The sequence below is a fragment of the Etheostoma cragini genome, chromosome 15, assembly GCF_013103735.1.
Source record: "Etheostoma cragini isolate CJK2018 chromosome 15, CSU_Ecrag_1.0, whole genome shotgun sequence".
Classification (NCBI taxonomy): domain Eukaryota; kingdom Metazoa; phylum Chordata; class Actinopteri; order Perciformes; family Percidae; genus Etheostoma; species Etheostoma cragini.
This window is the reverse complement of record NC_048421.1, coordinates 17855547-17867747: the sequence shown is the minus strand read 5'-3', so window position 1 is coordinate 17867747 and position 12201 is coordinate 17855547. Positions and strand designations below refer to the sequence as shown.

Sequence of the window (12201 nt, the reverse complement as noted above, 5' to 3'; positions counted from 1 at the left end):
ACACACACACACACACACACACACACACACACACACACACACACACACACACACACACACACACACACGTTCCCAACAAAAGAATTATTTACTCTGGTTTGTTGCTAAAAACTACAGTGACCAGCTGTTTTTGTGTCAAAGTGTAACTATGCAATAGGAACAACTGAGACTAAAACATTGCTAGTTTGGGTCTTTTTATGGAATTTCTTAACAATGAGGAAATTGCAGAATAACACCCTAGTACTATACATTAATAAGCATTTAAAATATCAATTCAAATTTCAAAAAAGCTGTCTACATTATGACTTTAATCCAGTTACTGTAAAAGCCTTAGGGCATTTACACACCAGGGCCATTTTTTTGGGTGCCAATAATTTGCACCTGAACATTTTTTTTGCAAAACTGTAGTTTTTGGCATGAGTACTCTCACGCAGACCGTGAATTCTTTGCTTGAGCAGCATCCCGAGAAGGACTTCAGACTGTCGAACCAGCCGGGGTATATGTAATGTAATGAGCTGGCACAAATATTCAAAGCTTTTATCGAAAAACTCTCGCATATTCTAATCGCTGCTGTTCTAAATAGTTTGATGCAGGTGAGTTTTTACCCTTTTTGTGTCTGTTGTTCCTCACACACCCAGTGTGTGAGGGTCTTAAGAGTGGTGGGGTTATCTCTCAAAATATATTTCCACATTCTTAAAGCGCTTTCCACATTTGAGAAACCTACTTTTCTACTTTTCATTCTGCTCTCTGATTTGCGATATGACGACTACGCCAGTTGAAAATGTCTATCATCTCAGCGTATGAGTAGTCATATCGCCCGACCCGATCTTATCTGTGTCACCTGCCCTGAAGATTTCAGTAGAACCAAATTCACTGCTTTCTTACTCATATCTGTAAATCCTATATTTGATGCAGAAACAGAACCGTAGCATGCTGCTAAAACCCCAAACACCTACATTAACAGATATCACACACACACACACACACACCAACACACACATAAACACAAAATAAAAGGGGAAAAAGAAACCACTTAATAAATAAATGCCATGCTTCTCAAGGCCAACTGCTTTGATTTCACCTTCCAATCCTAGGCCAGCGCTCCACGCTCGCACCGTTGCACCCAAAGTACCACAAGAATGTGGGCACTTGAATTCCAATCGGCTTGAATGCAAAACATCGTTTGAAATGACAACTCTGGAGTGTGTGTGTACCGTGTCTCGACAAGCAAGTGCTATGCTCAGGTGCACCCATGCCAATAAAAACTACAAAAAACAAAGAAACCCCGGTGGAAAAGAAAAGGTGACAACACCACAGGCACTTCTTTTGCTTGTTAGTTGCACACTGAAAACCAGTTAGGGAGAGCCTCCGTTACAACTGAATTAACAAAAACACAGTTTAGTCGGGAGGATTCTTCTCTCACACCGAGGAAGGCCAGTAAAAAAAAAAAAAAACATTCAGAGGATCTTGTGCCAAAATATCAATGGAAGCTCTTAATTTTAGGCTTGTGCCGAAAATACAACTTACCTGTAATTGTTTTTGGCAAGAAGTTGCTTAATCAGAAGGAAATCAAACTGCACTTTTAGGCAGCACATTGTACATTTTTAGGGATTTATAAAATTAAACAAAAACAAAAAAAAGAATTGTTGCAGCTTTATTGTATCCCGTTATCTGAGGAAGTTATGTTAAGCGCTGAGCTATTAGCTACCGGCACAAGCCTACTTGAACCCATCAGAAGTCTTGACTTGGATTAGTGGAGAACAGCAGGACAGACTCCCCCATACCAGACTGTCAGGCGGAAACAAAGGGATGAGAACTGTTGGTGCTGAAGCAAAAGAGGTTTGGCTTACTTGGGGGAGCTCCAGACAGGTTTATCTGAAACCCTAGAGGTGAGAAGACAGCGTTTATTTTCTTCATATTTCACCTTCACGTGTTATGTGGTCTCTAAGAGAGACTGCTTTGTTAGTTAGACCTAATGTCACCTCCCTCATCTGAATCCATCTCTTCCTGCAAGAAAAAAAAAAAGGCGTCCGTTTCACCCCCAAAAAACAGGACTACAAAGAATCCCGCGGTTTTTTGGGGGGGAGGGGGGGTGACAAGTAATCTCAGAAATTGGCCTTGCTTTGCTGACACGTCAAACACATCTAGCGCAGGTTAGATGCATCATCTGGAGGGTAATGCGTTAGCATGCACACGCATTATGAAACAAGTGGGAGTTTGGTGAAGTATGTCAGTCAGTGGAACAGCAAAAAGATAGAGAGGAAAAATTAACTGCAGATGAAACTGAAATAATAAGGGATCTACAAATGAGTATGGATTACCATCGTGGAAACACACATTAGAGTTTAATAAACATTTTCTTGGGACAGCTCACCATCATTCAGCATCATGTCACCAGTTAGAAATCATTAGTTAGCAGCAGTAAGGTAAAAGGTGAAACATGGTCAGGGAAATGGGAATTAAAGTACAGGATTATACAACAGGGCTACATATTAGATACCTGATAGGGTATGATTATAAAATCAAAGCATTATTACTGTTATTATTACTTACTTAGGATGTCTTAAAGTAGCATATATTACTTTGGAACCATGGGTAACAAAATCAGCATGCATCTCAGTTATACATCAAACGATATTAATTAATTGAGCCAACAGGTGAAAGTTAATCAAAAAATAACTCAAAGTGCTTAATATACAAACTGAACCTTATCTATGTATGAAAATCATTATCTTTTATGCATTTTGCTTCCCAGAACTTGTGATTTTGTAAATGTAAACTGGATTTCTAATCAAAACTGCTTATTCTAATCTACGGAATCAGTAAAGTGTGTAGCTACCTGTTTCACTCTGACATCTCCAGCAGGTGTTGGACTCTGAAAGTTAAAATGAGACATCGTTTGAACAGAAATACAGCACTATTATGAGAATTTAATTTCGATTTTGTGTTTCGAGTGAAGAGAATTTTGTGGTTTACATCTCAAAAGCCCAGAGCAGGATTCTCACTCCTTACATGTTCTCACTCATGCTAAATAATGTGGCAAATGGTGCGTTAATGAATGGATCCCATCAATATTTACAATCAATTCAATGATTTTGCATATTGCCAACCCCAAACACCCAATTGATCATGGATTCACGCCTCATTTCTTAACGGTGAAAGTAATCTGATCCATTCGGCATGGTTGACACTGACAGAGTGAGAAGGGAAGTGCAATCCACTGTTTTTGTGCGGAAGACGCATGGAGCCTCGTTTAGGAATAACAGACGTCATGGGAGCTGCAATTCAAATACACGATGACACACTGATTACATCTATGCGGAATAGTGCATATTTACGGTTTAAAATATTTTCAAAGAAAAGAATGATTTGATGTGCTTCTATAACATGTGTAACCATAGTTGCGACGTTCAATTGCCAATTTTTGAAACGGAGTTTGGCGAGATTTCCCCCAGACGGGAGAGAACAGAATGTGACATATCAAAATGGTAATAAGACGTTAAACGTATTTCGTACTAAAATAATTGACTTTCCAATTTATTACAATTGACAAATCAGCAAGTACCTGAAAATATAAAGCTGCTATCCGTTCCTTTGGGAATATTTCTTTCATTCCTGGGAGTAGCCTGAGCCTCCCACGGCTAGCCCTGCTAACATTAACCTTCACTGCAGCAGAATGGAAGCTTCCAGCTACAAGCAGATAGTTCCATTAGCTCCACTTACCCTGCATGCTGCTCATTGTAGTAATGTGCTGAGATTGGGATTGGTTATGATGGTGTGGTGCAGATCCTGCGTTATTGCTGCTGTTGTGGCTGCTAGATGTTGTTGAGTTGTTAGGACTGGGAGTCGCCATTGTTGTGTGTTTGAATTCCATCAGCAGCACCGGGCTGCAATGCAGATACACGGAGAGCAACTTCACCCTTCCCTCCCTGCCACAATAATTGCTGCCCCACTAACGGCAACTTCAGGCCGCAAAACGGTCCGGTGGCGACTGTAGAGTAGTTTTAAAATGCGTTGAAATGTTAAGAATTGTAAGAAGTTTCGGACTACGTTAATAGGTAGCTATGGAGTAACGTTAACAAAAACAAACATCCAGCTAGGCTAAGCTAACTAAGCTGGCTAGCAGTACTAGCCAAGAAGCTTTAAGAGCCGCAATCAGCTGACCAAGTGACACTGACATGTCAACACCCACAACTTCGTCCCAAAGCTGACGACAAGCTAGCGAGAGTTAGCGAAGACTGTACCGGATGTCGTGCTGTGTTTGTTTCAAAATAAAACAAAGTATTGGCATGCTGGCACACTTGAAGGGAAACATATTATTACATATTTTAAATGTAAAGATAGAAATGTATGTAATATTGTTAATATTTTTATTTTATTAGGGAAGTTTCATGCTCATAAATTGAAATTTTCAAATTCAAGACCATGTTTTAAACTAAGTACCAAAATATAATATTTAAATTAGTACCAAATAAGAAAGCTATACTATATCTGATATATACTCCAATCTATTTAATTAAGAACATCTGTTGTCAATATTGATAAGAAGGTTTGTAAATCTGTCACATTTTTATTTGTATATATTAATTTGTTATTATTTTTATTTCACTTTCTGGCTCAGTTTATATTGGAATAATTAATACTTCTGTTATCTGGTCTCATAGTATGTAAGTTGCAATCTCTTCCTTCATAGTTTTATGTTTTGAGCTGTAATGACTGAATCTTTTTTAATTTGTCATTAACTAAAAAAAATGTTTAAAAAAAAGTATTGGCATACTGGGTGGAAGAAGTATTTAGATTTAGAAAAAAAAACTTTCAACAGGTTTGGAGTACAGACGTTGAGTATCAAAATGTAAAGTAGGCAGCCCAAAGCAAGTAAAGTACTCGTTATGCTGTATGGCGCATTTCTGAATTATGTAGACCAGGGGTCTTCAATGTTTTTTTGATATAAGGACACCTTAACTGAAAGAGACAGATCAAGGACCCCCTAATACATACAGTAAACTGTATACCATTAAGTTGGGTTTTTATTTATTTTTTATGGACACACATTCTACTTTTTGAGCTTTTGGTATTGTTATTCTGTCTCTTTATATGTTTAAAATGTTTTGCCTTTTTAAGTTGTTTAATAATAATTAATAATAATAATAAAAAGAAAGGTATGAAAAATACATATTTTCAAAATGTAGTGTCAACAAGGATTTTATTTTGTAAAGAAATATCGGAAGTCATATGTGTGCCTTGTGGGTGCCTTGACATCACTGCGGTCTTGGAGAACGTGTGCTCGTTTTGCTGTACGGAGCAGTCAGGCAGAGAACGTCCAAGCTTTAATCCAACGTAGTTAAATAAAATAGATCTGTACTGTGCCTTTTTCCCACGTTAGAAGATAGTTCTGGTATATAAAAACGCTATGGTGATTATAAGACTGTATACTGGGTGTAGTGCTGACAGTTATGCAACCGAAAATTGCAAAAACAAAAGAAAATCCGTGTAAAATGATGGTTTACGTGCTAAAATCAGGTCAAAAAGTGGCTTTTGACTACGTATGTGACTCGCTTTGGAGATGGAGGTATTAAATCATTAGTGGAGTGTGGTTTATGTCCAAACATGCCAGTGCAACGTGCAGAAGTAGTTGATATCAAACCACCCCTCATCCTGTTTAATCAGACGTGAAGGACTGGGTCAGCGTTGGTTTCTGATGTCTACGCGTCCCGCAGGCCCGGGTGGGGAAGGGAAAGCTTAAAAACAACAATGGGGGAAGTTTGTCAAGAGGTGAACTCATGGCTGTCTGTCATTTGGCGAGTCTGCAACTTGTTCATGTCTTTATTCTTCGCTCTTGCAACATATGTACAGGTGAGCGTTCACTTTTCATTCAGTTATTTATTTGTCTAGCGGCCTTAATGTTTCTTATACATAACTCGTGATTATTGACCAGATGTATTGTCTGTTGACTCTAGATCAATGATCCAGACGCGGGGTTATGGATGGTAAGATTACAATTATTTGGCACGTTATTTGTTCTTTGGGCATTATATTTATGAGATGTGTTATATTGTGTCGCAGGTTGGTTACGGTGTCCCTGCAGTCCTGTGTGCACTCATTGGCTTGAGCCCCCGTTTGACAGGTAGGCCTACACAATGGTGGGTTATTAAAGTTATTAAAAATTAATAAATAAAGATTAAAATCTTAATTAATTACATTGAACCCCAGTAACTTTCGGAGTTTCCTTTCCTGTTTTCCACACGTGATTCCCCCCTCACTGCTGATATAGCGTCATCAAGTGGCTTTATAAGGATTTTTTTTTAAATATATATATTTATACAGGGACAGTGCATTTTAATGGACATTTTTGTCAATACGTTAGAGATAACCAAAATGGTATTTTTCATCTGCAGTCCCTAGACAGATGGTAAAAGTCACCCTAAAAAATGTAAAATTACATGTTTACATAAGAATATAACCATTACAATATATTATACATTCGGTGTACTACTGTTAAAGTTAAATATAAGAAAGGTGAAGTTAAATATACACTAGAAACATAGCTGACAAGACATGAACACACGCGCACACACACACACACACACACACACACACACACACACACACACACACACACACACACAAGGCAAGAAGCCAGCAGGGTGCAGCAGGAGCAGGTCTAAGGTTTAAGGGGGATGTTGACAGCTCAGATTGTCAGTGAGCCATTGTTTTGAACTGGATCTTGAATAAAAAGCTTAACCCTTTGAACAGTAGGCCACAAGATACTGCAGATCTCATATATCATATTTTTCTTTGCAGAGACTTTGCCCTGGAGGCGTGTTGCTGATCTCCATGTGATGGTTTCCAGCTCCGTTGTTGCCATGTTGGGATGGAGACTTTACAAAGAACGGATCACAGAGATCTTCCAACAGGAGCAGGGCAGGTATAGATCTGTGTCTTTTACTTAACCCTCCTGTGGTCCTTGGGCCAAAGTTGTCCCGTTTTGTTTTTTTAAATTTCTACATCAGAACTTTGGTTTTCTTTTAGCCAAATTGCCCCAAAATAACGTGGTTCCATAAAATGCTCTTCGCAAGTGATATGAAGGATCAGATCTCTACTTTCATTGAATTTTGGGTGTTTTTATTCAGTACTATCCTGACTGAATCTTTGACATGTCTGTGATTAGTAATTGTTTCTCTGATCTTAACTTCATAATTCCTGCTTTTTTCTAACACAAAAATTAGATAATTTCATATAAATGAGGTTTATTGACCATGAATTAAAATAATTATTGTTCAACTAGTGTTATTACGTTGCTTCTAGTGGTGAGTATACTGGTGGTGATGGGGGGGAAAAGTGGCAAAAACATTGTATAAAGTGACAAAAGATTAATAAGTTATAGTTAAACGTGTTAATTTTGACCCTGGAGGACCAGACTGGGGTTTATAAACAGCACTGTAGTCCTCGAACAAGCATTCCACACTTGTTTGTACATTTTTTGCACTTGAGAATATGTATACTCTACTTTATGACTATTATAAAGGCCAGGGGAACTTTTGTTAACTCTAAGTCTGCATACGGATATTCATTTTTATGATTGGAGATCTGACTATTACACATAGTTAACCCTCCTCCTGTCCTCGGGTCAAATTTGACCCATTTAAAAAACGTCCTTACAACGCTTTTTGCATATACAATTGATCACTTTCATTCCTGAGTAAACTCATCCGTACGTTCCTCTGATCTTAACTATCACTCTAAATAATTCATAATTTCTGCTTTTTAACTCAAATAATAGGTATAATTCTATATAAATGAGGGTTATTGACCGAGGATTCCAAAAAAGAGTGTAAAGCTTGTAAGGTGGTGTTAGTGAAAACTTTAAAAAAGTTTGGAAAAGGGAAGAAAATGTCAATTCTTTGTCCGTTTTTTTTAACCCAGGACGACTAGACAAGGGTTAAATGATAATGAATGGGGGGTTACAAACCCGTTCTAGCCATAATGAATTAGTTTATCAAATACATTATATTTAAAAAATTAAAAAAAACTCATGAAATCATAAGGAGATCTGATTCAGGTAAAAATAATAATGTGCATGTTTCTTGCTCCTTTTAGAGAATTTTCTGGTCTCATGTTGACCATCGTTTGGCTTCTCATGTGTCGCCACTCTGGAAGGTAACACTAAGATCTTTCTTAAAATAAATGTGCTTTCATAAAACGCTTTTGTTTTATTATTAGTATGTTTAACTTGATCCTACCTTTGTTTGGCAGGGCTCCAGTCGGGATGCTCCGAGTCTCCACAGCTGGTGCCATCACGGTCTTCCCGTTTGTGGCCTGGCTTTACTACTACGTCAACAGGGAGCTGACAGCAAACTGGCCTTCACATTGTAAAACTGCCATTTAGACACCAACTTCTTACTGTTTTGTCTGATTTAATATTAATTGTGTCATGTTGTCCTGGAACAATAATGCTGCTCAAGGAAAACATTTACTTTTGACAGAATCACATGACACCTAAGATGCATTCTGCAAACTCTCTTCTCTTTAAAGTTTAATCTCATGTGAAATTGATATATATATATTTTTTTTTCAGTCAAGGAAGTACAATATATACATAATGTAAAATATTAAAACAAAATAAATCTTAAATTGTTTTTTTTTGTTTTTAATAAGATTTTTCGCTCAGCAGGGGGTAGCAGCGAGCGCTGAATCTAAAAGGATAATAGAAGAAGATGAAAAATGACGTAATTTCCTGTGTTTAATAAGGGCTACCTGTAGACTGATCTGAGACCAGTCTCTTCAGTTCGTAATGCACCATTTAACGTTATCACGAGTATGTAGAACTGACTCCAGAACAGCGGTTTGGTTAGTATGCCTTTTTCCCGTTTTGTAAACTTGTAACCGCTTCCTCGGTTCGGCAGCGGTTCTGTCAAGGTGTACGCATGGCGCTGTGTGTTTTATATGGCAGCCCGGGATGCCGGCTGTTCCACAGTAACGTTAAACTCTTACAAACGTATACCCAGACCCAAACGGCCAGACTCGTACACAATGTTTTACGGAAAGGAGCGGGACTGAAACCCGCACTGTCACCGCGGAGAGCTCACTGCTGCCCGGTAGGTCAAGCTAGCTGTCGATATCAGGTGTAACCAGAGACCGTACCGAAATGTAGCAAATTAGCGTTCTCTTGGCAAACACGTAGCCACACTCGCTAAAACACGACGTTCATTACTACATTTATCAAAATTGTGAATACGCCCAACCCACCATGTAACGTTTATACTAATTTTAGTTTGACATATTAGTTTAATTTGTTAAGCATCTCTAGTCACGCCACCTGTCTCCATCCTGCAACACTAGCGACTTTAGCTAAATTAGCAAATATTTGAATGGAGTTTGGCGTAATGCCCTGGATGTGTAGTTTTATGCCGCTATGGCTCTATATTGGGCTGCAAGGCTTTAACCACATGTCGTTATTCTTGTGTTTACTCGTTAACAGGTGACTGTGAGTCAGTGGAACACCTGGAGAACAACTCAACACTCGAGACCATTTGCCTCGTTACCTCCACCGCCTTCATCAGGGGATAAGAAGAAGTCTGGGGTAAGTGGCAAGGTTTATGTTAAAGTTGTAACCCCTTAGTGGAACATGACTTAACTCCAATTAAATATGAATTAAGTGATTAATAAACAGTTGTGGTTTAAGACTCAAGTAGGGAGTATTTAAAGGCTTCAGGTAGTAGAGCCATTACTTGTCAGGATGCAACAACTGGTTTATGTTGCAGATGCAATAAACAGTAACTGCCTTTGGTGCTTTTTGTGTGAGTGTATTTGTCAGATTGTAGAGATCAGACGTGTGCCCTGTGTAATCATTTATCTGATACAGGTTTATAAAAGGTAATGCAAATGTTTGGGACCGAGATTTCTAAATGTGTTGGCAGTCTATGTATGTCAACTTTAAAATCCATGAAATAAAGTGGACGGGATGAGGTGTTTCAAAATAAAACAAGAAAGTAAATTTTATAATCAATGTATTAAAATGGTATGCCATTTGTTTCATATTTGTTGCTTGCGTGTGTTCGAAAAGATCAATAATTAAGAAAAAAACGGTGGGGTCTCACCTGAGAGTATTACAAATATATAGTTTTAATAATTAAAAATCCAGATCTTGCTGAGGCGTACAGGGGATCCTTAGTACCAAGCACAGCTAATACAATAAACAAAAATCACTTAAATATCCCACGCTGGGAACTATTATTATATTATGATATTGTATACGTTGTATCATCTTCTGCACATGTGTTTCTGTGATGTTATTGTTTTGATGCATTTTGTGTTTTATAGATTTTATTTTTGTTAGACAAAGACAAATGTCCTGCCTTTGTGGGACAACAAAGTATAGGGACCTAATTACAGCAAATAAAAGAAAATATAATACTATATGGAGTGTCCATTAACCATTTTGTGCATCTAGAGAAGTGTTTTGAAAACGTGTCATGTTGCTGGCAGTAAATATGTCATTAATCATCATCAAGTTAGAAATTGGCAACCAGTATTCAAAGGGTGGAAGGTTCTATTCCCAGCTCCCCCTGTCCACATGTCAACGTGTCTTTGAGCAAGAAACCGAACCCCAAATTGATCCAGATGTGTGTAAGTGGGGGTGAAACGTAAGCTTGCTTTAAGCGACTTACATTACACAAAGGGTTGACGTCAAATGGAAAGGTAAGACCTCATTCCTTCTCCTATAGTATGGAGTGTGTCTTCATTCACAGAAATACATTGTTTTGGCCTTTCAAAACCCTCCACAGCATCAGCTAATGATATAACAGCATGTAAAACATAATTGGCAGGGACATTTTATTTTTAAATTAGACTATTGTCAGCCTTTTTAAAATACCAATGAAACATGTAAAATCCCCACTTCTACTCCCAAGTTATGACATTATGTAACACATGGGACCCACACCATAACTTGCTATTTGAATAATTCATTTTATTTTGAGCACAGAGAGAATATTTACAGTTTTACTAACAAGTAAAATAAGCTCATTATTATCCCTCTTTTAATAAAACCTAATCAAATGTTTGAACATCTGCTTCAGGCAGACTGGGAAGAACACAGCAAGGAGACTGATTACCAGGGTTTAGCTTAAACAGACTAAAGGAGCAGTTGTCTTGGAATGCAAATATTCCTCTATGATTTAGTTTTCTCTTTGTCTCCTCTTTAAAGCCGGTGACGTGGAAATCTTTGGCGATAACATTTGCTATTGGAGGCACTCTGCTTGGAGCGATGAAATATTTCAAGAAAGAAAAGGAAGAACGTAAGTATTTTACCACTTTAATTACAGTGTGCACAAATGTCAACTTAATATGTTAATAACTTAAAACAACCTAACCATCCTTTTGTCCTCGGGTCAAATTTGACCCCTTTAAAAAATGTCTATATCTAAAAAATGGGTTTCTTTTTCACCAAATTACCACAAAAAATTGATTGGATTCTTTAAAACACTCTTTGCAAATACAATTGATCACTTTCATTCCTGAGTAAACTCATCTGTACGTTCCTCTGATCTTACTAGCCGTCAAAATAATTAGTAATTTCTGCTCTTTTAACTCAAATATTAGGTATAATTCTATATAAATGAGGGTTATTGACTATGAATTCCAAAAAGTACTGTAAAACTAGTGGTAGTGAGGTGGTGTAAGTGAAAACTTAAAGGTCTGAAAAAGGAACGAAAATGTCAAATTTGTCAGTTTTTGACCCGTGAGAACATCACAAGGGTTAATAGATCTTTGGCTTATATTTATTAAACACATTGTTTAGTGAAATCAAGTGCTAGCCAATACTGACCCGTGGGCTGAATCCCTAATTGTTACTTTTTTTTCATCTTTGCAGTGATTGAAAAAGAGCGGACCAAATCGATTGGTCGACCGGCGCTGGGCGGTCCCTTCTCGCTCATCGATCACAACAACAAGCCCACCAAGAGCGAGGACTTCCTCGGCCAGTGGGTCCTCATCTATTTTGGCTTTACTCACTGCCCCGACATCTGCCCGGATGAAATAGAAAAAATGATTGAAGTGGTGGATGAAATAGGTAATTCAAAACTATTTTAATTAGGAATTATGATACGCAAGAATAAAAGAGCAATATACACTCACCGGCCACTTTATTAGGTACCCCATGCTAGTAACGGTTTGGACCCCCTTTTGCCTTCAGAACTGCCT

At 37.9% G+C, this 12201-nt stretch overlaps 3 protein-coding genes across 6 annotated transcripts in view; 2 read left to right on the top strand and 1 right to left on the bottom strand.

Moving 5' to 3' along the window:
* map2k4a (mitogen-activated protein kinase kinase 4a) overlaps nucleotides 1-4188 on the bottom strand; it is a 14530-nt gene extending 10342 nt beyond the window's left edge. The window contains exons 1-3 of one of the 4 annotated variants that reach the window (XM_034895400.1): nucleotides 3724-4188; nucleotides 2840-2875; nucleotides 1851-1883 (exon numbers count right to left, since the gene is read on the bottom strand). In XM_034895400.1, coding sequence (XP_034751291.1) covers nucleotides 1851-1883; nucleotides 2840-2875; nucleotides 3724-3874 — 220 coding nt within the window. In that variant the 5' untranslated portion in view covers nucleotides 3875-4188. Of the gene's footprint in view, nucleotides 1-1850; nucleotides 1884-2374; nucleotides 2514-2839; nucleotides 2876-3723 lie in introns of those variants that run through there. The other 3 variants (XM_034895402.1, XM_034895401.1, XM_034895403.1) reach the window with 3 other exon arrangements.
* A 1199-nt stretch (nucleotides 4189-5387) lies between these two features.
* On the top strand, nucleotides 5388-8626 carry tmem220 (transmembrane protein 220). Its single transcript, XM_034895405.1, has 6 exons — nucleotides 5388-5853; nucleotides 5958-5987; nucleotides 6064-6124; nucleotides 6802-6925; nucleotides 8098-8157; nucleotides 8254-8626. The coding sequence occupies exons 1-6, from the start codon at nucleotides 5752-5754 to the stop codon at nucleotides 8384-8386; spliced, it is 510 nt and encodes a 169-aa protein (XP_034751296.1). The 5' UTR covers nucleotides 5388-5751; the 3' UTR covers nucleotides 8387-8626.
* A 129-nt stretch (nucleotides 8627-8755) lies between these two features.
* Nucleotides 8756-12201, top strand: part of LOC117958776 (protein SCO1 homolog, mitochondrial-like) — a 9083-nt gene continuing 5637 nt past the window's right edge. Inside the window, exons 1-4 of the mRNA XM_034895404.1 lie at nucleotides 8756-9095; nucleotides 9479-9580; nucleotides 11207-11297; nucleotides 11873-12070. Coding sequence (XP_034751295.1) covers nucleotides 8925-9095; nucleotides 9479-9580; nucleotides 11207-11297; nucleotides 11873-12070 — 562 coding nt within the window. The 5' untranslated portion in view covers nucleotides 8756-8924. The remainder of the gene's footprint in view (nucleotides 9096-9478; nucleotides 9581-11206; nucleotides 11298-11872; nucleotides 12071-12201) is intronic.

Excerpts from the sequence above, each read along its gene's own strand:
- tmem220 (XM_034895405.1), top strand. The coding sequence starts at position 5,752 with ATGGGGGAAGTTTGTCAAGAGGTGAACTCATGGCTGTCTGTCATTTGG. Across the intron at positions 5,988-6,063 it reads CAGACGCGGGGTTATGGATG|GTTGGTTACGGTGTCCCTGC; the intron begins GTAAGATTACAA and ends ATTGTGTCGCAG. Across the intron at positions 8,158-8,253 it reads ATGTGTCGCCACTCTGGAAG|GGCTCCAGTCGGGATGCTCC; the intron begins GTAACACTAAGA and ends TTTGTTTGGCAG.